Source organism: Aedes aegypti, unplaced genomic scaffold (genome assembly GCF_002204515.2).
Source record: "Aedes aegypti strain LVP_AGWG unplaced genomic scaffold, AaegL5.0 Primary Assembly AGWG_AaegL5_hic_scaff_877_PBJ_arrow, whole genome shotgun sequence".
Classification (NCBI taxonomy): domain Eukaryota; kingdom Metazoa; phylum Arthropoda; class Insecta; order Diptera; family Culicidae; genus Aedes; species Aedes aegypti.
In genome coordinates this window covers 3,497-27,601 of record NW_018736577.1, presented here as the reverse complement: position 1 = coordinate 27,601, position 24,105 = coordinate 3,497, and the positions used below count along the sequence as shown (strand labels likewise).

The window sequence follows — 24,105 nt, the reverse complement described above, 5'->3', positions numbered from 1 at the left end:
AAAAGTGACAACTGGCGAGCTGGCTAGCTGGCGAGTATGTTTTCATAATGTCGTTTCTATGGGAATGTTAGGGATTGTTTACCACAGAAAACAAATCCTACCGGTAAGTGAAAATTTTTCCCGCATTTCTGAGTAACGTTTACCTCCTTCGTGTGTTTTAGAAAATGTAAAATGCAAGTGTTTTATTGATTAAAGTGAGGAAAAGCTACTAGGATGCTACATTTCTTCTATGACTAGTGAAATTAAGAGCCGAACGAAACGAGATGGAGCGTGGCTGTGAAAAATGTTTGGAGGTACGTCTTGAGTTAGCACCTTCAAACCAAAACAAACTCGCCAGCTGTTACCTGGTATTTCAAAATGGCGAATTCAACATTCTGCCACATTGAAGTACCTCCCTTCTAGATACCTTGGGTAATCCATTGCTTAATGCTATCGCTAATATAACTCGATGCCTTCAATATCGAGTAATGGAGAGTTGACTGTATATACTGAATCAAATGTTGAATTCTAATATACTGCTTTGCGTTGAAAAATTGATTAACCAACGTGTGAAGTTTGATTTTTGACTAACTTTGCCGCGTCGCAACTTGTTCGGGTACAGTGCGCATCTATGCCCTCCACCATGCGCAAATCGACCGTTCAAAAGGTGGTCGATGAACAATAATGAGAGTGTGACGTCTGTTTGTCTGTGAATAAATATTTACCACTATTCTTGTTTACGTTTGAATGCTCTTTCGATCGAAAACCGTTTTGCATTCCCGTTTACGCCAGCAAAATCAAGTGGGCCGTGGATTCGATCGAAAGTTGGATCCGCCTTAAACAAGAATAGTGGTGATTATGTTTTTAATATTGCAATTGTAGGGGAAAACTTTCCGATTTACGGTGCAACGAAAAGTTACCGCAGCTGTCACATCCCTGATTTGCACTGGTTAAGGTGACACGGTAGGCCGTGTTATTTTTCCTATCTTTTGTCTCACTCTAACAATGGATCATTAAAATAACCAAAACGGCCGCTATGGAAAACATAGATAGCGCCACCATAGCCTTGTGTGTTTGACAGAACAGCAATGCTGTCACAATGTTAAATCCCGTATACAGTGGAGTTTTCTCTTCCAAGCATATTACGATTGAATTGTTTGCTTTAATGATAGCCTGATTTCAAAGCCAGCGGTAGAACTTTGACAGCTGCGGTAGAATTCTGCGGCTACCGTAAAACGGAAATTTTTCTTTACAATCGATACTGAATTAGTTGAAAAAAAATGTTTGACAAATCTAATTTTTTATTGAAGACCCGTTAGACTCAACTTAAAAAAAAATGACAGTCTAATAGTCTTGCAAAAGTAAATATTCAACAATGGCTACACTGAACAAGCATTGAAGTAATGAGAACCATGAACATGTTTTAAATTTACTATTCCAATCACGATTGAGCAATCAAGAACGCTTTTTATTTGCGTTTGTTCCCTCTTAAATCCAACCGCATCGATAGCCGAGCGGTAAGCGTTCGCGCTTGACAATCACAAGATCCTCGGTTCGATTCTGGCCTGCTGCAAGTTTTTAACCATGATATAGTAATTTTTACTGTCGAAATGCCCGGATAAAAAATACAATACAAAAAAATATAACGTATATTGAAACAGTACCATTCAATATATGGAAATACAATACAGTATATTGTAAAATGACAATACAATTACAGTACAATATATTGTTTTGAACAGTTCACTGTAAGGCAATCCATGAGACAGTTGCGGTCAGCTGGTATTTTTGTTTGCCTTGTGCTTTTGACGTTTCGCAATCGGAGTGACTTTCGATTACAAAGGAAAATGTAAAGCTCCGATAACACTCGCATGGTTTGTTTACTCTTTCATTTCGGTTGCATTCACACTTTAGTTGTCAGTCCTATCACGAAATGTCCTCATGGATAGCCTTATTGTATATGAAGATTTTGCCAATATAATGTATGGGTGGTTAAGTATCGTAACAATACAAATATAGATATTTTCTCATACATACATTTTTAAAATACAATACAATATATTGTTCATGTATTGTCTTGATTAGCAATTCGTGTATTATTGTACAATACAAAACAATTCAACGAACTGCATTTCAATTAGTGGTGAAAAGCAAAGAATATATATTTTTGAATGGACCAACTTACCGGATATTCGTGCCAACAGTAGTCAAATAATTCAACTCCTATAGAAGTAAAGATATTTATCATGGTTGCATTCGTCGTTACAGCTAATGTCAAGTGACTTCTACAAAACTACTTATTTTTACTTTTTGAATATTTTTCACCCAACATTTCTTGCTTTCTGAACTTGTTTTGTTTACTTTTTTCAGACAAGCTACACAGAAAAAAGCAACAGTTGTTTTACGCGAAAATATGAATTTGACCAAAATTGTAAGGTATAAAACCATAGAGGTAATAAACTATAGAGGAAGAATGTCGCTGGCGTCGCTGCAGGAACATCTTTTGCTGGCGGAGATAGGCGGGGCTATAAATGCCAACGCGAAAATGTATGCAGTTTGACACTTATATACCCGACATGTTTCTGAGTGAGAACAAAGGGAACAGCAGCGACATTCGTCCTCTATAGTTTTCTATCTCTATTTATAAAACCAATAAAAACAATACAGTGTTCTGTTACAATATATTATATTGTTTTTGAATTGTATATTCAAACAAGAATAATGTTGCTTCGACATTCATTTTACAATACGCTGTATTGTATCTAATACGTTATATTGTACATTAATGGTTTGTTCCATTCACTGAATGGTACGTTATTATCCGGGTGGTGCCATGGTAAAATTGAATGCACAAAATATTTGAAATAAATGCAAATTTAGTCTGCACAAATCAAGTGGCGTTGTGTATTAAATTTAACCCTCTAATATAGTAATTTCAACTGCAACGCTGTTCTCAGTGTATGTGAAAAAAGTTTGCATTCTCCCTTTCGGTGAGTTGGTCTTTCCGGCGCTTTTCAAATGATACGCGAGATTCGGTTTGCTTCTGCTACGCCATCACTGTTTTCGACGTCTCTCGCGTCTTTCGTTCAGTTATCGGCTTTTGTTGTTCTCTCCTTTCGCGTCATTGTTTAAAGTTTCTTCTGGTGCAAAATTCGTGAAATTTTCAACAAAAGAAGGTAATTCTAGCGTAACATTTGAAAAGGGCCTATCTGCAAAACGTAAACATTGAGAAATTCTCAATTGAAGATTCCGTACCATATTTATAATTCCTATTTTAAACCCATTCGCATTTTTACTAGTTTCATACCTGTGTTCGACACCCATCAAAGTCTGTTGCGTGGCCCATTATGTTTCTAATCTCAAATAACACAACAACTCGTGAAAATTGTTGAATTCAAACATCATCGGCAGATAGGCCCTTTTATGAATCTTCAAACCAGTTAGGCCCTTTCAGTTAGGCCCTTTGATTGAACATGGTTTCAGTTAGGCCCTTTTATAATTTGCTAATTTTATTGATTTTTGAATTGGTTTGCATAAATCTTGAACAAAATTTAGCGATTATGTGAAAAAAACACTATATAATAGCTATATATTGGAAATTTTCGGTTGAAGATTCAGTACCATATTGATTATTCCTATTTCAAACCCATTCGCTTTTTACTAGTTCATACTTGGGGAAGATCCAAAAATGACGTCCATCGTTTTTCGGGATTTCTAGAACCCTTCTACCCCCTCTGTCACGCTTTTTCTAATACCCAATCCATGCACTGTCACATTTTCGTACATCCCCCCATTGGAGGAGGCCCCAATTGATGGACGTCATTTTCGGATAACCCCTTGTGTTCGACACTTATAATGGTCTATTACGTGGCTCACAACGATTTGAATTTGAAATAGCACAACAACTTGTAAAAATAGTTCAATTCAAACATCATCCGCAGATAGGCCCTTTTACGAATTTTCAAACCAGTTAGGCCCTTTTTGAATTTGCTAATTTTATTGATTATTGAAGTGATTTGCATAATTGTTCGACAACATTTAATGATTATGTGAGAAAACAACACAATATCATACAAGCTACATATTGGAAACTATTCTATACAAAATCAGCAACATATTGATTATTGATATTTCAAACCCATTTACTTTTTTTACTAGTTTTAAACTTGTGTTAGACACTCATTATGGTTTATTACGTAGCCCAGAACGTTAGTAATCTCAAAAAGCATAACGACTCGTGAAAATGGTTGCATTCAAATATCATCAGCAGTTAGGCCCTTCAATGAATCTTCAAACCAGTTAGGCCCTTTCAGTTAGGCCCTTCGATTGAACATGGTTTCAGTTAGGCCCCTCCAGTTAGGCCCTTTTATTAAACATAGTTCCAGTTAGGCCCTTTTGGAATTTATTGATTTTTTTGCTTATTGAAGTGATTTTCATAGTTTTTAAATAAAATAAAGCGAGAGAAAACAATGTAATAGCTAAATGTTGGATATTCTCGGTTGAAGGTTCAGTACCTTATTGATTACATCTATTGCAAACCCATTCACTTTTTTACTTGTTTTATACTTGAGGGCCTTCCTTAGCAGAGCAGTTTAAGCCCGCGGCTACAAAGCAAAGCCATTCTGAAGGTGTCTGAGTTCCATTCCCGGTCGGTCCAGGTTTTTTCGTAATGGAAATTTCCTTTACTTTCCTGAATATAGAGTACCTTCGTACTTGTCACACGATATACGAATGCGAAAATAGCAACTTGTCAAAAAAAAGCTCTCAGTTTATAACTGAGGAAGTACTCATTGAACACAAAGCTTAGAAGCAGGCTCTGTCCCAGTGAGGACGTAATGCCAAGAAGAAGTATAAGAAGAATTCTTGCAGGGCTGTTACAAAACAAACGAATTTGTTTTTGTGAAAATCGCGACTTTTGGAACTCGATCCACAACTAAAGGCAACAAATAAAAGTTAACAAATAAAAATTATTCAACATTTTTAATGTAATTGATTTTTTTCAGAATAAAAAATCAGTTTTTCAACTAACTTCGCATTAAGATTATGATAAAACTAGTAAAAAAGAGAATGGGCTTGAAATAGGAATCAATATAGTACTGAATCTTCAATAAAGAATTTTTAATATTCAAAGTTGATTTTCTCACATACCTAATCGATTGATTTTGATCTAAAACTTTGAAAATCACTTCAATAATCAATAAAATTAACAAATTCCAAAAGGGCCTAACTGGAACTAAGTTTAAAAAAAGGGCCTAACTGGAGGGGACTAACTGAAACCATGTTCAATCAAAGGGCCTAACTGAAAGGGCCTAACTGGTTTTGCAGACTATCTGCCGATGATGTTTGAATTCAACCATTTTCACGAGTTGTTTTGTTATTTAAGATTTTAAACGTTATGGGCCACCTAGTAGACTATTATGAGTGTCGAACACAAGTATAAAACTAATAAATAGGAGAAAGGGTTTGAAATATGAATAATCAATATAGTACTGAATCTTCAATAAAGAATTTTCAATATTCAATGTTGATTTTCTCACATAATCGATTGATTTTGTTTCTAAAACTTTGAAAATCTATTCAATAATCAATAAAATTAACAAATTCCAAAAGGCCTAACTGGAACTATGTTAAATAAAAGGGCCTAACTGGAGGGGCCTAACTGAAACCATGTTCAATTAAAGGGCCTAATTGAAAGGCCTAACTGGTTTGAAGGCTCGTAAAAGGGCCTATCTGCCGATGATGTTTGAATTCAACATTTTTTACTAGTTTTTATGTTATGTTAGATTTAAAACGTTACGTGGCCCAGTAATAGACTATGAGTGTCGAACAAAAGTTTAAAACTATTAGATAGCAATGAGTTCAAAATAGTAACAATCAATATGTTACAGAATCTTCAATCGAGGCATTTCTCAATTTTGAAGTTATGCTGATAGACCCTTTTCAAATATTTCACTAGGTTCCATTATGTGAGAAAAACACTACACAATGGCTAAATATTGAAAAATATGGAGGAAAATTAAAAATGCACGGAAGGGCCAATCTGATTTTGATGGAAATTTTCAGTTAGGCCCTTTTATGACCAGTTAGGCCCTCTTAGTTTTATCATTTTCAGATAGGCCCTTTTAAATTTGAATAAAATTACCATTAATAATGCATTTTGCATGCCCGTAAGAGTATGTAGGAGTAATTTACGTAAAAAATGATACGAATAATGAATGATCAAGTTTGTTTACATTTTGCAGTTAGGCCCTTTTCAAATGTTACGCTAGAATTAACAGTTTTAGTTTTATATTACCATTAATATTAAAATTAACGTTTTCAGCATCATGGAGGACTTCGACGCATCTGCGCTTAAGCAGAAAATTCTGTCGATCACTAGCAAAACACCCGATGGCGGCTACAAATGCGAAGCCTCTCAGAACTGTTCCTTCACGTCCGTAAACCGGCTGGTGGTCCGGAACTTTGCCCGGCATCTGAAATCTTTCCACTCAGCTGTGTACACCGCTCTGCTGATGACGAAAACGAGCGAAAGCAGCCGATCGACCCGGCACCGGATTCAATCGGCCAAATCCAAAAAGACGATCAAATCCAAAATTCTGACGATTGTGAAGAAAACCGAATTGGACTACATCTGCAATCTGGGAATGGGTTGCACCTATAAGCAGCCGTTGTTGAGATTGAACCCGGGAAACTTTGCTCGCCATTTGTGTAAATTCCACCCGGAAGATTACAAACGGCTTGACCTGGGTAAAATCGATGCGGACAATAAACCTACTGCCAAATTTCGGAAGACGCTGGATATGGCCGGAGTGCAGGTGCTTGCGAGAGTTAACCGGTACCAGTTCCTGTGCGGACTCATTCGGCTGGTTACTATGCACGGATTGCCATTCGATTGTCTTCTGTGGTCGGGAATGCAGGACATTATCGGTCCGCTGCTGGACGCACTCAAGATGACAATGGACACGGACAGGATCAAGGAGTTTGTCGACAAAACGGCCAAAGAGATGCGAGAGATGATTTGCGAGAGCATACGTGGGAGGTTGGTGGCGCTGCAGCTGCATGGAACTATGGTCAAGGGTGGACAGTACTTGGTGAAGGTGTCCTGTTCGTACATGAACGATAGCTACATCTGCAAGCAAATGTTGGGTAAGTAGGGCTGATGTTCGGTTGGGACTAGGGCTGTGACGATGTCCAAATGTCCTGAAAATTCAGGCTTAACTTTGTTTAAAAGAGTCACTGTGGACTTTCCAGATTGGTAAGCATGTTGATTCACATGAAGAGGCATGTTTGCGAAACAGACATCACGGATGTGATAATCGATAATGTGTTCCAGATATTACAGAAGAAAAGAGGTCAGACTGATTGGTCTGCAACTCTTCGCTTATTCATACGACTCACGTCCGTGATAAACTTCATACTAATATCACGACAGGATCTGGAAAACCCGGTAACAAAACTGCTTACATGTAGCAGGATAATTCCCATCTGCTCCTGGTGATTTGAAAGGAGCAAAACTATTGAGTGCCCATTGAATCGATTCAGTAGCTACGATACTGCGAGCCAAGCCAGAGACTCATAACTACATGAAACGACATTTGGTTCATCCATAGAAGCTATTTCACACATCCGGGGAAATGTGTATTGAATAAACATTCTAAAACTTATTCATAAAAAAGTAAAGTCCCATCAGGTAAGCGATTTTCGTTCACTTGGAAATCCTTAGATTTTGCAAGGATCTTGTTCAGCCCGACTAACTTCACTCAAACTGGAAACATTTGTACAAAGGTTTTTCCAGCCGGATCGTTCAGCAGAACGAAGTGCCTTCTTGTAAGCCTTGCGAGCCGACTTGAACGACTCTGATCCAGCTGAACGGCGTCCGTTCCAACTCCTTCTACATTGTTTCCTGAGTCTAGTCAGATCGGAATTCCACCAAAGGGTTTCCCCCATGCTTCTTCAAAAGCTTCCATAATGTAGGATGTTGTAGTATCAACGGCATCAGATCACTTGGATTTTCAATGGACGGAGAATATCCATAAAATTTAATCGCAACCAATTCAGTGTAGGGTTCCCAGTTTGTTGACCGAGGATTCCTAAAACGCTATGTCTGCGCAGTTACATGCCAATTCGTCAACTCGTGACTGATTTTATTCGAGCAGAGCGTTATGTCTAACACTTTTCTCTATTAGATACCATGAAGGTTGGGCGATTGCCTATGTTAAGTAATCCAAGATCTGTACTACTTAAGTATTTCCATCAGACTGGAGCCTCTCAAATTGACATCTGAGCTTCCCCAGATATGTGATGAGCATTAGCATCACTGCCCACAATCAGCGGAAGGCCTTTTGTTACGCAGTGTACGACAACTCGTTTGAAGTCATCCGTTGGGGATGGTTCATTATGTGGTAAATATACCGAACAATAGACGTATTTCCTGTTGAGGTCACCAACAGAAACATCGAATGTGGCAGCACATACATCTCTGGTAGTTAACTTAGAAATGAGTGTAGCAACGATTGCTTTATTAACGAGAACGCATGCGCGGGCATGGAGCGCGAGTTTGCCATTTCAAGTTTGCTGAAAGTAGCAAAAACTGGATCCACAAGGTTACCTAGATAGAAGTTCCCTCTACGAAAGTAGGGTTCTTGAACTTGCTCTACTCTGGCTGTACCATTTTGCATGAGTCTGCAAAGATTGATCGTTGCTGTTCTTTTATGCTGAAGATTGATCTGAGCTAACCTAAACGTAGTCACTACCCGAACTAGGCAGGATTGAGCTTTTTACAATCTTAGCACAAAAAAGACCAGCAGCGAAAAAAACCAGATCGGTATCTATTGAAAGTCGCTGTTCGCGTGTAGTCCATCCCTACATGCTGTGTAGACTTCGTGCACATCCCTCGCAAAACGTCATCATCGCAGCCGCGCGCTGCCAACATTATTCCATTTCTTTTTCCGCTAAGAGAAGACGAGAAAAAGTACAGGCGTCTGACCAATCGGTCGTAAAAAAGGTGCTCACTAAAAGTAAATGTAAAATTAAATTAATGCAGTCCATTTTGAGTTCGAAAGTAGTCCGCCGTGTTTTTTTACGTCCCGTTAGCTCCCTCGCGTACATTTTGGACCTTCGTCGCCGGATAATTCGTGAAACCGCTATGGAAACGATTCGGAAACGGAAGCCTCCTGTCGGCGAAGTGCAGAAATTTCCGAGCTTTGTGAACAGTTTGATAAGGTGCAAAGTGAAATCGAAGATCAAACTGAAGCGATTGGTGAAATCAGCTCGATTTTCAACCACCGGTTGGAATTCGAGGAGTTATACTATTGTCAGTGCAGACAAAAGCAAGAATGAACACAAACTTCGCTCAACTACTTCTCGTGATCAAAACGTCGCTGGTCGCTGGCGACCTTTTCATGTTAGTGCTCGAGCGAAACAGGCTATTTTAATGCGTCGTTGGAGCACTGAACTGCAAAGCGCTCAACAGTCCAGCGACGCGACAGTTGAGCGACGTTGCAGCGATTACTAGTATGCACAATACCAAGTGAAAGGGCGCTACATGAAGCTGCTCGAGGGAACATAACCCCCACGGAAGCAGTGAAGGAACAATCGTCGAACCAGCGGATGATCTACGAGAGGCAATATGGTTGCTTTTGAATTCGCAGCGAATCTTAATTACGTCCCAGGCTGCAGCTTCGAAAAACGTGGTCGCAGTTGGCTGGCCAAATCGGTTCCGTGAGTCTTTCTCATCCGGTTGCTGACGCTCAAGCGTACGGAAGCCAAGTTCCACTCAAAGTACGCTTGCCAACGATTGCCCTCCCGGTCTTCAAAGGCGACCGGAAACACTGGACCTTCAAGGATCTTTTCGATAGCTGCATTCATTCGAAAAACTTCAAAAATTCCGTGAAGCTGCAGTACCTGCTTTCCCAACCGGATGGAGAAGCGAAAAAGTTGGTTAGTTCTTTCACTATCACCGACGCCAACTATGTGAAAGTATGGGAGAGGCTGAACGAGTTTTACGACAAGAAGAAGTACATACACCGTCGCGGCAGCTCAAAGCTCTAGGAGAGCAATACGAATCCCGTGACCCGTGGCTTATTCATTTGCTGCTGGTGAAACTCGACCGAGAAACCCGTTCGTTGTGGGCACAAAAGCTAGTCGACGAGGAGAATCCTAGCTTCCAAGATTTCATCACGTTCCTTGAGCGACGATGCGATGCCTTGGAAACTTTCGCGTCCTTTTCCAAGAAGGGGACCGACACCGCAACGAAGAAGGAGCAGGATCGAAGAGTGGACCAAAGCACGAAACCGGTAAGCAAATTCAAAGCTTCCTTGCAAGCACTCAGCAGCCTTGCCCGCAGTGCTCTGAGGCCCACACCATATACCAGTGTGCCAGCTTCAAAAGGATAGCAGCGAATGACCGTCGAGATTTTGTGCAACGAGCCAAGCTCTGCTTCAATTGCCTTAAAGTGACCCATAGTGTGAAGAACTGCACGTCTGCAGTGGTGTGCAAACAATGCAAGAAAAAACATTACTCACTACTTTGTACAAGTGGTGACAGCTCTGCCTCCGATTCCGGCCAGCCCCGCGAAGGACCAGCAGCAGCAATTTAGCAACATTCAGGGCAATGGTGGACGCTGCCTGTATGAATTCGCTCATCAGCAAACCAGCCCTCAAACGTCTTGGCCTGGAAAGGCGCAACGCCAACATTCTCGTGAGTGGCATCACCGACGGGAAGTCCAGCAAGACAACAGGAGGCATACCCGTTACGCGATGCTCGGACTAACAGCAACCATGAATCTGGATCGAACGCTCCGGAAATTCTGGGAGGTGGAAGAAGTACCTGATTCCAAGCAGCTTACCCCGGACGAGCTGCGCGCTGTTGAACACTTTCACTCCACCCTCTATCGGAATGAAACTGGACGATATACAGTTCGCCTACCCTTCGATAGTTCCAAGCCGGAACTGGGCGAATCAGCTACCGCTGCCATCCGGCGGTTCAAGGCCATGGATCGGAAATTCAGCATCGATCCAGAATTACAACAGCACTACCAGAAGTTCATGACTGAGTACGAGGCTCTCGGTCACATGGAGAAGATACCGCCATGCGAGGTGGCGATTGCACCGCAACAATCCTTCTACCTTCCGCATCATGGTGTGTGGAAAGTGGACAGCCGAAACGACGAAACTTCGCGTCGTTTTCGACGCCTCGAGCAAGAGTGCTTCCGGGGTGCCACTGAATGATCGCCTGCTAGTGGGACCGAACGTGAACGAATCGCTCTTCAAACGTTTTCACTCGCTGGCGCACCTACAAGATTGCCTTCTGTGCCGACATCGAAAAGATGTATCGGCAAATTGTTGTCCGATTCGTCGAAGTTCTTCGATCCATTCGGGTGGATCGCCCCGATTGTCATCCGAATGAAAATACTGTTCCTCTTAGTATATTGTCGTAGAAAGAACTACTGTTTGGTTAGAGAGTTGAACAGTGAATGACAAGATTTATTTTTTCATTTTTTATCTAGGGTTACTCACGGCCATAAAAAATTAATTAAATATAGTACACCGTGGGGTTACTATGATTAAACTCAGGTCCAAACGCCTACACTCAAAAAAATCCAAAACGTCATTGCTACGTGAAAAATCACGTAGATCATTCCAAATTCATTTTGCCTTCACTTCACCTGACTAAGATAAAGATCACTAATAAAGCGGTTTCTTCACCACCGCTTAGGCCTTAAACCTGGTTTAATCGTATGGGTAAACGTGGTTTACGGCGTAAGCGGAGGTGAAGAAATCGGCCCTAAGCCATTCATAACCATCAAATAGTGAATCGGTAATTGTTACTGAGGTTACCTATCGCACTTACATGAAATTCACGTAGGTGCCTAAGTTCATTTTGACATCTGCATATTGTACGTACATTCGGTGTTGAGCGCAAATCCTAAGATGGCGCCCGCTTGATTTTTGTAGAACTTCAGAAGCTGCTGAACTTTAAACCCTGTGTTAGATTGATTTTTAAGGTAAATATGCTTTGAATACCGAAGAATCCCTGCATTACTTCATATTTTACACCTGAATTTTATAACCTCTACCAATTATAGCACGCGAAGGCTGCAACAAAACAGAACATACTCACAACATTTGGGAAACAAGATTCACAATGCTCAGATTGAATATAAAAATATCACAATCATTTAGATTTGTTCACATTTCTAATTGGGAATTAGTTTTCTTCCAAAGCCTATTAGAGATAAGGTTGGTCTATTTTCTATTTAATTTAATGCAAAACCATCTAGGTCCTATTGAAACGCTTCGTAAAGGCTACCGAAAAATCCACGTAGCTCTTACTTGTAGCGCCGGTGGAATGGACGAAGTTCAAAAGTTCATGCGTTCATTCTGGGCTACCTATGATTAACGTAAGAGCTACGTGAAAAGTGCGATGGAAAAAAACACGTATGTTTCACGTAACAATGACGTTTGGATTATTTTGAGTGTACTGATAACACTCCTCGATTGGATCTGGTCAAGGTATCTAGAAGGGAGGTACTTCAATGTGTCAGAATGTTTAATTCGCCATTTTGAAATACCAGGTGACAGTTGGCGAGTTTGTTTTGGTTTGAAGGTGCTAACTCAAGACGTACCTCCAAACATTTTTCACAGCCATTCTCCATCCCGTTTTCGTTCGGCTTTTAATTTCACTAGTCATAGAAGAAATGTAGCATCCTAGTAGCTTTTCCTCACTTTAATTAATAAAAACACTTGCATTTTACATCCTCTAAAACACACGAAGAAGGTAAACGTAACTCAGAAATGCGGTAGAAAATTTTCACTTACCGGTAGGATTTATTTTTCTGTGGTAAACAATCCCTAACATTCCCATGGTACGATACATGAAAACGTACTCGCCAGCTAGCCAGCTCACCAGCTGTCACTTTCACCTCCCCTGTAGCTGACCTCACTTCGCACCCACTGACTGCTTAGATCACTGAACCTCCCTTCAATCAATCTTGGATCTGGTAGTATTTCGATCATCTTTCGTATTTGCTCCAAACGTACACGTTGCCGAGGCTTCGTAAGAATATCTGCCAGCATTGTTTCGGTGGACATTATTTCATTTTGATGACTACTTTTTGTTGCAGATCTATCACAAAGAAATGTCGTACATCAATGTGTTTGCTCCTGCGTTCGATTCGGTCACCTTCAATGAGTTTTATACAACTTTGATTATCTACAAATACGGTGATTGGTCCAATATCTTCTTCAACAATTTCTTCCAACAGTCGCTTAGTCCAAATTAATTCTTGGCATCCTTCAGCAAGGGAAATACTGTTGAACTCAAAGCTACGCTTGTCTGTTTTCTCGAACCCCAAGCAATAACTCCTCCTTCATATTTGATTAGGTACCCGGAATTCGACTTTCTGTCTCTGCAATTTCCTGCGTAGTCAACATCAACGTACATGCATAGGTTCTCTCGTGATGATCTCAGCTTCAGCTTATAATCTCTTGTTACATACAAATATCTCAGTACCTTCTTTGCTTCATTCCAATCCTGTTGACTCGGTGAACTTGATTTCTGAGCCAGTCACGAAACGCTTACGGATATATCCGGTCTGGTTTGCACTGCAATATACAGGAGACCTCCGATAAGGCTAAGATATTGCGATTTGCTAGATAACGGTTCTCTCTCCTCCTTCTCCTGTAAATAGCTTGTGTCCATCGGAACTTTGGATGGCTTCGCATTTTGCAAATTGAATCTTTCGGTTAACTTGCGAATGTATGCTTGCTGATTGAGTTTATATCCTTCATTGTCTTTCTCTACTTCGATTCCCAGAAAACTTCGTACGTCTCCTAGATTTGTAACGGCAAAGTTTCTTCTCTAGCTGGTTGTAGATCGACACAAATTCCTCTTCAGTTGCTGTAATAATAATCATGTCGTCAACGTAAATCAGAATAAATTTTGTCGCTCCTCCTGTGGTCTTGCGCTTGTACAAACATTGATCAGTTCGACACTGTTTGAAACCTAACGTCTTGAATACTGAATCGACTTTTCTGTTCCAGACCCTCGCCGATTGTTTCAATCCATATAAACTTCTCCTTAATAGGGTCCTAAAGCCCTGTCCCAATTTTAGTGCCAAACGCTTAAGATTAGGCCAATAACCATATGTTTACTCAATTTTCTAATGTTTTCCGTTGGTTGAGCCCAAAAAAACATTTTTTTAGATTTTGTCACACCCCTTGGCTTAAACTCAAATTTTGGGTGTATTTTGTTTCCGTGTCTCTTCCGAAATGTCAGATAGGAACAACCTCAGTGGTAAAACTAAAACCCCTGTGGTGTTTTTGTCGCCCTAAGCGAACGTCAAACATGATCTTAAGTGTCAAGGTTCATTTATGGACCCAATTTTTAAATTAAAGTTTAAACATGATATAGCCGTTATTTGAGCGGGAAAAATTGCTAAAGTAGTTGCAGTAAGATGCTTTTTCGTGTTATTGAATAAAAACAAGATTTTATTCAAAATTTTAGGACCCAATTGACAAACTTTGCGCTCGGATCCTTCAGGTTGCCGCATTATAGATAGTTTCCTCCAGTTGTCCATTAAGATAAACTGTTTAACATCTACGTGCTTCACATGCATCTTTCTATGGCTAGCAATACTCAGCAATATGCGGAACTAACTTGTTTGGCTACATGAGCGAATACTTCATCATAAATCCACTCCGTACTTTTGACTCAAAAGTTTTGAGTAAATCCTTGTGCGACAATTTTTGCTTTGTATCGGACGACGTTCCCTTTTTCATCAACCTTGGTCTTGAACAACCACTTGCATCCAATCGTTTCGCACCGGTTTATTAACACTTCAGTCGTCGCGCTGTTGTACTTTGTACAACAGTGGTGAAAAACCTCGCTTATCGTACACAGCATCAGCGTGGTGGTTCTGACGGTGGCAAACCAGCGACGACTGAAGGGTTAAATTATCTAAATCCCACGTATATTCTTTAATAGCGCTTGAAACTCCTCATCCATGGCAGCTCTCCACAGCTCCGCATCATCAACTGTTCAATGCTTCTGTTGGAGTTCGGGGATCTTTGATATTCCGTACTGCCTTCAAACCATGGATTGGTGGTGGTTCCTCATTCGTCTGCTGTTGTTGATGCTCACGACTGCAATTGTAATCAAGTTTTAATCATTCATATTTAAGGTGAAGATAAATCGAAGCCAAACCTCAAATTTTCAAGAGCACGGATCTGGAGAACAAGCATTCGTTTGAGCTGAAAACTTAATCGATTGGTCACTCGCTGGTGGTGACCAATCGATTAAGTTTTCAGCTTCAAACGGGTGTTCGGTTCTCCAGATCCGTGCTCTTGAAAATTTGAGGTTTGGCTTCGATTCATCTTCACCTTAAACCTTAGAATCTAAGAAAATGTTTGTTAAGAACGAAATGATTTTTTAGAATCCGAAGGTTTTCCATGCCAAAACAAACATATTTTCGAATTTGAAAAAAATGTTATCTTTATTATCGAGATTTGCAGCCAGAGGCTGACTCATTTCAGTAGTGAGGCTTTTGAATATATTCACCAGGTATAACTGAATATCTTCGAGTAGAGTTGTTGCGATAATTAATTTATATAAATATGTATGCCTAGAGTTGGATGAGAAACGCTTGAGTTTGCATATAGTGTTACGTTTTTTGTTAACCTAGCAATATTATTATGTCTGCATGAATTTTTTTTTTCACCCGATTTTTCTTCCCAAAAATATATTACCTTCAAGTTCACAAAACCCCCCTAGAACAAATCCTGGTTTGAAATTGTATAAAACAGGCATAATGTCGACACTTGTAGTGACGAACCATACAAAGTTTGTTTGAATATTACATAAAAAGTAACGCTGTCATGAAAAAATGTGTAATCATGAGCATGAAACGAGCTCACCAGTTGGTATCCGTCCTCGACGAACACGAATATATTTTTCCGCGTTCACGCAACGCGAACGCGCGTTTTCGGCGTGCCGAAAACAAAACCGTCTTGCTTGAGCTTTCCGTAGCACTCGATGTTGTTACAAACTTTGAAATTGGTTAGAAAATAACAAAGTTATGAAGACTTCGCTGAACGTCGTATTTTATAACTTGAAAATTCAACTTCAAATCGCTTACGCCACCTGTAAAGCTAGATATTTTTAGCTCAAACTTTGAAGTTTTCTCTTTTTATGTGATTTGAACTCAGAAGAGCACTCGAATTTATAGTTTTGAGAACTTTCAAAAAATAAGCGCACCTAGGCTTACCAGATGGTATCCTTTGGAGGACATGTCCTCCTTTTTGATCATGCGTCCTCCCGTCCTTCCTTTAAGCTGAAAATGTCCTCCTTTTTCAAATAAATCGAATATTCAATTTATCCATTTTTTTCTGCTCATTTATTCTTGAGAATCTCTAGCTATATATCAGTCTTGGATACGGATAAAGGATTTATCAATTTGAAACCAATGTTGGTGGCTTTGTGAATTTTCACTTTTATCTATACGTTTACGAATTTGAAATTTTAAAATATGTTTATATTATTTCCAAGAATTTTTGAATCGTTTTTGAAAAAGTGTTTCTGATTTGTTTGCTAGATAATATTTAATTGTTAGATAATGAGGATATCTCATGAACTCTTCTTATCTCGTCGCTGTGCATATTCGGTCAACAGCGACCTCTCCCATGCTGCATAAAGATCTATCGGGTATAAAATGCTTTTGGGTTATCAAGATAAAAATGGTTGCACTTAAATTATGATTATATAGCACAATATTCTATAAATAATATATTGGGATTAATCAGGGCAAATTTATCAACCAAATTTAAAGGGTACCAGCTAAGTTCTTCTTGAAAATGAGAAATACAGGTCCATGTATGTTCTTATTTAACAAAAAATAGTGAAGAAAAACGTTTCTATGGAAATCTGTCTTAGAGAAGCACACCATCTATTCATCTTATCGAAACGCTATTATGCAACAATTAAACCTTAGTCTCGAACGGAATAAAAGTCCATTTATTTAACAATACAAAAGATCCTAAACATTTAGGGAAAAAAAATCAAAATTACAAAATGATTTCCCGTTTGCTCAGGAAATCGAAACAAAAATTTTTGCACTTCTCAGAGTAAATAAATTATGTTTTCTAAGTATGCCCTTAAATTTAAGTTTTGTATAAAGGTAAAAAATTAAGATTCGTTGATCATTATCACTGTTGTAAGTAGTTTATCAGTGTTCTAAATTATCACTTTGTCTAAGTGTTCTAATTGTCATTAACTTAGTGTTGGGTGTAGAACTTCGCTATTTTTGCTTCCTCAAACTGGTTTGATTGATTCAGGTTGATTCTTGAAGAAATGGTTCACTTATCAGTATTTTCCAATAGCATTTTTTTTCCAAAAATAACATTTGTTAAGATATGGCAAATTTTGAAAATGTCCTCCTTTTTTCAAACCAGTAAAGCAAAATGTCCTCTTTCTGAAAAATTCTTTCTGGTAAGCCCTAGCCGCACCGTGTATCAAGGTATAAAAAACTGTTAATAAGCAATGGAAGCTCTCAGTTAATAATTGTGAAAATGCTTATATAAACATTATTTTGAGGAGTAGGTAGAGTAGTTGATTTATGTAATACATGTTTCAAATCATACTGAAATTTGGGTGTCATCAGAACAGATATTTAATATATTTGAAAACTAAATCCACAACAGCACCATGGACATCAGCTTTCTCGCTGTGTGTTTTAGGAAATTTTAATGCATAACTCTTAGGGATTTTTGATGTTTTTTTAAATACTGTCAAACGAGGTAGCTTAGAACAGGGGTGGAACTTGCAAACATATTGACATGCAACCGATTTGACGTTCTCTGTAGCATTGAGTAAACATCTTTTAATTTATTAGACCGGTTATAGACTTATGTATAAAAAAAAAAGATTTTGGCTAGAATTTAAGTTGTTTTTTGTTATTGTTTGCTGGAAGTGAAAATCATATCACACGTTTGATCGCATAAATCAAGACTGAAAATCGTGCCTATACCACAAAACGGTAAAAATATATCATTCGAAGTATTTACTATTAGTTACAGTATCTAATAGTGTACAAAAAGCACCATATAGAAGATTTGCCTAATTTCACGCTTGAACATTAAACCAAAATCCAACTTTTTGAATATCTTGTAGGATAACTTGCAATAACAATTCTAATCACAATTTCCTATATTTCTAGCCGTTTGTTATCAAAAGCAATGAAAGAAACAAAAGCTGCATTATTGGTACAATTATGTTAAAAATGTTGTATCCTAATAATTTCATTACACGTTTGGTATAACATATTAGAAGATTTACAAGGATCGCATTATCATTACAATTATTTATTTTTCTTCCTGAAAACTGTGATAATTTTATAAATCTGTACGAAGAGTAACCTGTAAATCTGCCATTGTGCACATTTTGCATGAAATATGTTGGAACCTTTGTCAAAAAAACCAACAGGCTCAAAAATATATGGTACATTAATTCAATTTAAATATGTATAAAAAATAAGTTATATGAAGCATGACCTATGGTATATGTAGAAAAAAATGCACTAAAGCTGTAGAATGACTCCACTAGCCTTTATTAAGTCTTGTGATTTGCCAGGGATGTTTTGGACACTCATGACAATACAAATTGATTTTTTCAATCGAAAAAGGCTCGATACTCAGAATTAATATTATTATCAATTTTCAAAGAGATTATCAATTATAAAAATAATTAAATAAAAAATAAATAAAAAATAAAATAGATGTGGGCTTCGTGGCCGTGCGATTAGTGTCGTCAGGCATTTAGCCGCATCGTGGTCAAGGAGTGTAGGTTCGATTCCCGCTTTAGTCCGGTAAAACTTTTCGTGAGGAATGTTTCCGACTGTGGCCACTGGGCGTTGCATGCTAGTCCGTTGTCTAATGTGGTGCTTCCTCCAAAGGACAAATCTGTCCACTGGAAGCATTAACGTGTTGGTGTCTAAATAGATAGTCCTGCTATTTCTGATTATTGTCATACTTTCACTGCACTGCCTATAAATGCATACCAGTCCCACTAGCAAAACAACGCACCTAAGAAAAACGCGATAAAAAGACGTGAGCATACAAATCTTGCTTTATTCACTCCAAGTTATTTGAAAATGTGATGTTTTCGCACCCAAATTTGCACTCAAATGGTGCAATGAACTATTGACTACAGTATTAAATACATTTTGTTAATACATTTTCTCAAATAATAAGTTAATATACGGGAAAAATGTAAGTGTGACTGATATGCGTTTATTTGCTCTCGAATGAACGAAAATAAACGCATAACAGTATCAGCAGGTCCGTTGCACTCGGGCTCAAATTGGGTACCACTTCTAGTACTGCATTCGGTCCCTCGGTAGTGCAAAAGGTACCCAAGTTTGACAGATCGCAGTACACTTTTCACGGCATTCTAGATTACCTTTTGAGCCATAAAATTTTGGGCAACTGCAAGGGACATGGAGGTCTTTAATTTGTCTTTGGTATCAGTGCTTACTGTGATGAATCGTTCTTCGCATGTAAATTATTGTTGTTTTGACAGTTTAATGTCCGTATTGGCGGCCCTTTGGACAATGACGCGGGTTCTGTAGACAACTTTGGTGGCTTCGACGATAAGGACGGCTGTGACGGCAATGCTGACGGTGACGGAAGCTTTCAGTTTCCCCCGGAGCGGTACCTGAGCATCAGGTAAGCTATTTGAAATCGTTGGAGAACATTGAATATGCGACGAGGACTGATGAAACGGATTTAGCGGAAGTTATACGGCCGTTGTCATCAACGCCAAAAACGCAAGAGAACACGGTGTTCTGGGTATTGGATTCACGAGAGCAAACTAGCTGTATTCGTAAGAGTGTGGAACGAGTGTTCAAAGACGGCGTACGAGGAAGGCGGTCCAAGGAAATCCAATAGCTTTGTATTTCATCTAGCTGTATCGAACGGCTCCGTCTAAGTGTCGGAGATTTTTTTCTGAACACTCTGGGTTACGGCAACAATTGTGGGTAAAAATATTTCCCTTACTTGACTTCCTTATCAACACAATTTGTCGTGAGTCCTTATCACACAAGTCGCGAGACTGACATGCGTTTATAAGTAACGTGGGACAGACCAAGTTTGATATTGTTTATAACATTTCTAGAACAAACGTATTGTTTCCTTATAATACCATGCAAGTGCATGCAATTTAATGACGTTTCCCATAATTAAGGCCCAAGTAAAAATGGTGCAAAAGTCAAAACTGAAAAAGCAGTTTTCTCTTTTTAAACCGACAAACCGAAAAAAATAAAAACACACAACTCTTTTATTTGCCAAATAGAAAGGCTGTGTGTTCTTATTTTCATAAATTTATTGATTTAAAAGGAGAAAACTGCTTTTTCAGTTCTGACTTTTGAGCCATTTTTTCTTGCACCTTAACTAAAAATTGGCGAAAACGCACCTGGGATTGTTATACATTTATGGACAGTGCAGTAAAATGTTGAATGCTCAAAATATCACGGTATTGGTTAAGTATTTGATAGTTAACTTGAGGTAGCACTGTGTGGTACATGTAATCCTTCATGAGTGGTAGTATCAAAAATGTATATTTTCATTCTCTGCTGATTCCAGGAAATCAAATTTTAATAAAATAAATACCGCGCGGCATTATTTACGTGGCGATGAGAATACCAGATTGTTTTTGGTTAATTTGAATCTTGAAATTTTTCATCCATATAGCTTTGAAGTTGAAAAGTGCTGCAAGCTAATACCCCGTTTAAGTGTAGAACTAGCCCTCGTGCGTTAAAATACACTCTAATAAAGATTTATAAAAAAAAAAAAAAAAAATAATACCCCGTTTGACAGTAGGTACATTCAAAGTAAATTATCATCATCAAGCAGAAACATTTAATCAAGCTTTATTCAAGCACACAAATAAGGGTTCCAGAAGATCAATCAATATTTACTCTACTAGAGTTTGTTCTTGAGTACTTCAATTGACCTTCAGCGATTTCCACAGGGATTACATTAATTTTTTTCCAGCCGTTCAAAGGTTTCTCAACAATGTTCAAATGAATTCATTAATAGATTGCCTTGCAAGAACCATGCAAGAATTCCTTCAGCAGAACTCCAGACTTATTTTAATGTAAGTCTCTAAAAGTCTCAATTTTTAATGGAAGGTCACTAAAGTCTTTTTTAAACGAAAATGGTCTTTAAAGTCACTATTTTCCTCACCTTGCGTGAATTCTAATTGGAAATACTTAGCCAGAAATTGTTGCATCGATTGCTCTGAAAATTTCCCAAAATGTTATTCCAGGATTTCTGACAGGCAAATTTGTCAAACAAAATTAAACTTCCATGCCACTAACGCCGCCTGGTGACAAAATCTCGAATTTCTTGGCTCAAATAATGTTAGCCTTTGTGCTACTGAACAACTTTGCCGAAGACGCCATCTTTCCAAGTGATCAGGATCCTGAGATATTTGCAAAACTCTAGTTTCGTGCACATTAGCGCCGTCTGGTGGCGTAATTCCGTATCAGAATGATCACCGTAGCCCTTGAGCTACTAAACAACCCTTCCGAAGACATCAAATCAACCTTCCAAAATAACTAGAAGTCAGAAAAAGCGCCCTACCTGCCAAGTTCTCAAATAAAAGGATGATCCTCAATTCCTAAAAGTAGATCGTACTTAGCACTGAAACTTCGCTGAAGACAGTACTATGCTATCTCTTAATATAGATATTCAACAACACCCCCAAATTGATGAAATCTCATAAGCCATGGGTCTCGTATTTATAACGGCGTTTCTATAACGCCGCCGAACCATGTGTCTAATAGGAGACCTTACTGTATGGCGCGTACAGGGTAGTTACTCTAGCAGATCTTTCAAAGATTCATACAGGACTTCTTTCAACCAAATCCCCAAAACTCATTCAAGAGTTTCTGAGTTCTTTGCGAAATTTTCCAAGGAAGCTGAACTTTCTGTAGAACTCATTGGAGGATTCCCTGGAATAATTTCTAAAGGTATACATACATACATCAGAAACTCGAAGCCCAGATAGCCGTAGCGGTAAACGCGCAGCTATTCAGCAAGACCAAGCTGAGGGTCGTGGGTTCGCATCCCACCGGTCGAGGATCTTTTCGGGTTAGAAATTTTCTCGACTTCCCAGGGCATAGAGTATCTTCGTACCTGCCACACGATATACACATGCAAAAATGGTCATTGGCATAGTAAGCTCTCAGTTAATAACTCAGTTAATAAGCTGAGAAGCAGGCTCTGTCCCAGTGGGGACGTAACGCCAGAAAGAAGAAGAAGAAGAGAAACTCGAAGTCGTCGATAATCGGGCATTTTTCGAAATAGAATCAATTTTTAATGAAAATTGTAGAGTAGGAGTAACATTTGAAAACTCTTATTGATTGTAGGGAATCTTCAATATACCATAGGTACATCGCCATAGCCATCATTGGGTACGAGTTTTCTAACTTCTAATTTGTTTCTTTTCATACAGGTGTCTTTACCCTGGACGACACCAGCACGTGCATGGATTTCGAGGACAAATTCAACAAGATCAAGGAGCGATGCGATCTGGAACAGTGGCAAATCTACACGATCTCGATCGATTACGGTCGGGTTACCTTAAACCAGGATGAAATGGAAGAACAGCGCAATGACGCAGATGACTCAAAATTCATCGAGATCCTAGGTCAGTATAATGCCACGCTGACGGATGTAAACGTGCTCCAATGTGGTAGACATTTGCTCAGCATGGTGGCCACGGAAGCCACTCAGGAATGCGCCGATGTCGTTGAGGAGGTCATTGAAATGGTGAAGAGTTTCCGCCACGATGAGCACAAAGCTTACTTCCAATCCTGGCACGGCCGATATCCGACAACCCCGGATAAGAATAACTACGGCTTCGGGACGTATCTGATGATGAAAGCCCTGAGAGACGATCGATCGTTCTATGAGCAGTTCACTCTGAATTATCCAGGATTTGCTTTGTACATGCATTGGGACTTCATCGATGAGTTTGTGGCTGCCTTTGAACCCTTGTACGAATGTGCAGAAAAGATCGGAGATTGCGGCTTAAGCGACTTCCATCTACAATGGCTTCTAGCCTATGGGAGAATAGGCTGCTTGGAAATTAATCGCTTCAGAGACTGCATTCTCAGGGCCATGCAAACTCGACAGCAGCAGTTGCAAGAACTTGCACCATATAGAGCTGCTCTGTATATGGATCCCCGTTTGAACTTCCGCGGTTCGAAGCTCTTCGACCACAGCAAGAAAGAGAAAATTATCACATTCCTGCAATCGATCTACACCATGATGGAGGACAGCTCTGGGGACGATCAACAGGATTGCCCCACGCCATCCTCTTCCACGTCCATGCAGTCGCCGGGAGATTTTAGCATGAACGCCTTCCTGACGGAGATGCTCGGCGAGGGTTCCCCCGAATCAGCCATGGAGGACCTAATCCGGGAAATTCAACACCAGGAACGTTGCGACGCCGACGACCAGGACTTCGACATCATCAAGTATTGGGCCCAGAAGAAGATGCACGACACGCGACTGTGGACGCTGGCCAGAGTGGTTTTTGCTCCGTTGGCCACGCAGTGCGAGGTGGACGATGACCTAGGCGAAGCGATGGCAGGTTCCGAAGGTTACGTGTCGTTCCCAAAATCCCCCGCGGAAGATGATTCGCTGCTGCAGGAGGAAGGTCAGGCGGCGAACGGAAGCGGAGAGGATGCCGCGTGGAGTGCCGTTTTCGTGAAGAAGAATTCAAACTTGCTGGCAAAGGCCGTGCTGCAGGTGATCTGTAATGATAAGTCCTATGAAATGTCGTGTGACGTTTAGTTTGTAAGGCCGATCTCTGTAATCCATCACTTGTCTTAATGGTTTTTATCGAATATGACGAAATATAATTATATTAATCAACCATAGGCGAATATTTTTCTTCTATAAGTTGAGAAATTTCTACAACTTGTTTGATCCCGAAAGGTTAGTTCTAAATATGAAACCCAGAGTTGCATTTTTAACAGTGTATAGGGAAATACAAGTCAAATCTTTTTTGTTTGTCAGATTAAAAATGGACACAATTTGATGCTCTATTATCAGGGTAAATGTA

General features: G+C 39.4%; 1 protein-coding gene across 2 annotated transcripts; it reads left to right on the top strand.

Moving 5' to 3' along the window:
• Window positions 1-3,045: 3,045 nt before the first annotated feature.
• On the top strand, window positions 3,046-23,905 carry LOC5572382. Of its 2 annotated transcripts, XM_021857175.1 has the most exons (3): window positions 3,046-3,155; window positions 6,302-7,125; window positions 22,489-23,905. In XM_021857175.1, exons 2-3 carry the CDS (start codon window positions 6,306-6,308, stop codon window positions 23,832-23,834), a joined length of 2,166 nt encoding a protein of 721 aa, XP_021712867.1. In that variant the 5' UTR covers window positions 3,046-3,155; window positions 6,302-6,305; the 3' UTR covers window positions 23,835-23,905. The 2 variants fall into 2 exon arrangements, with proteins under 2 accessions (XP_021712867.1, XP_021712868.1); XM_021857176.1 differs by lacking the exon at window positions 3,046-3,155 and having other exon boundaries at window positions 6,251-7,125.
• Window positions 23,906-24,105: the final 200 nt, after the last annotated feature.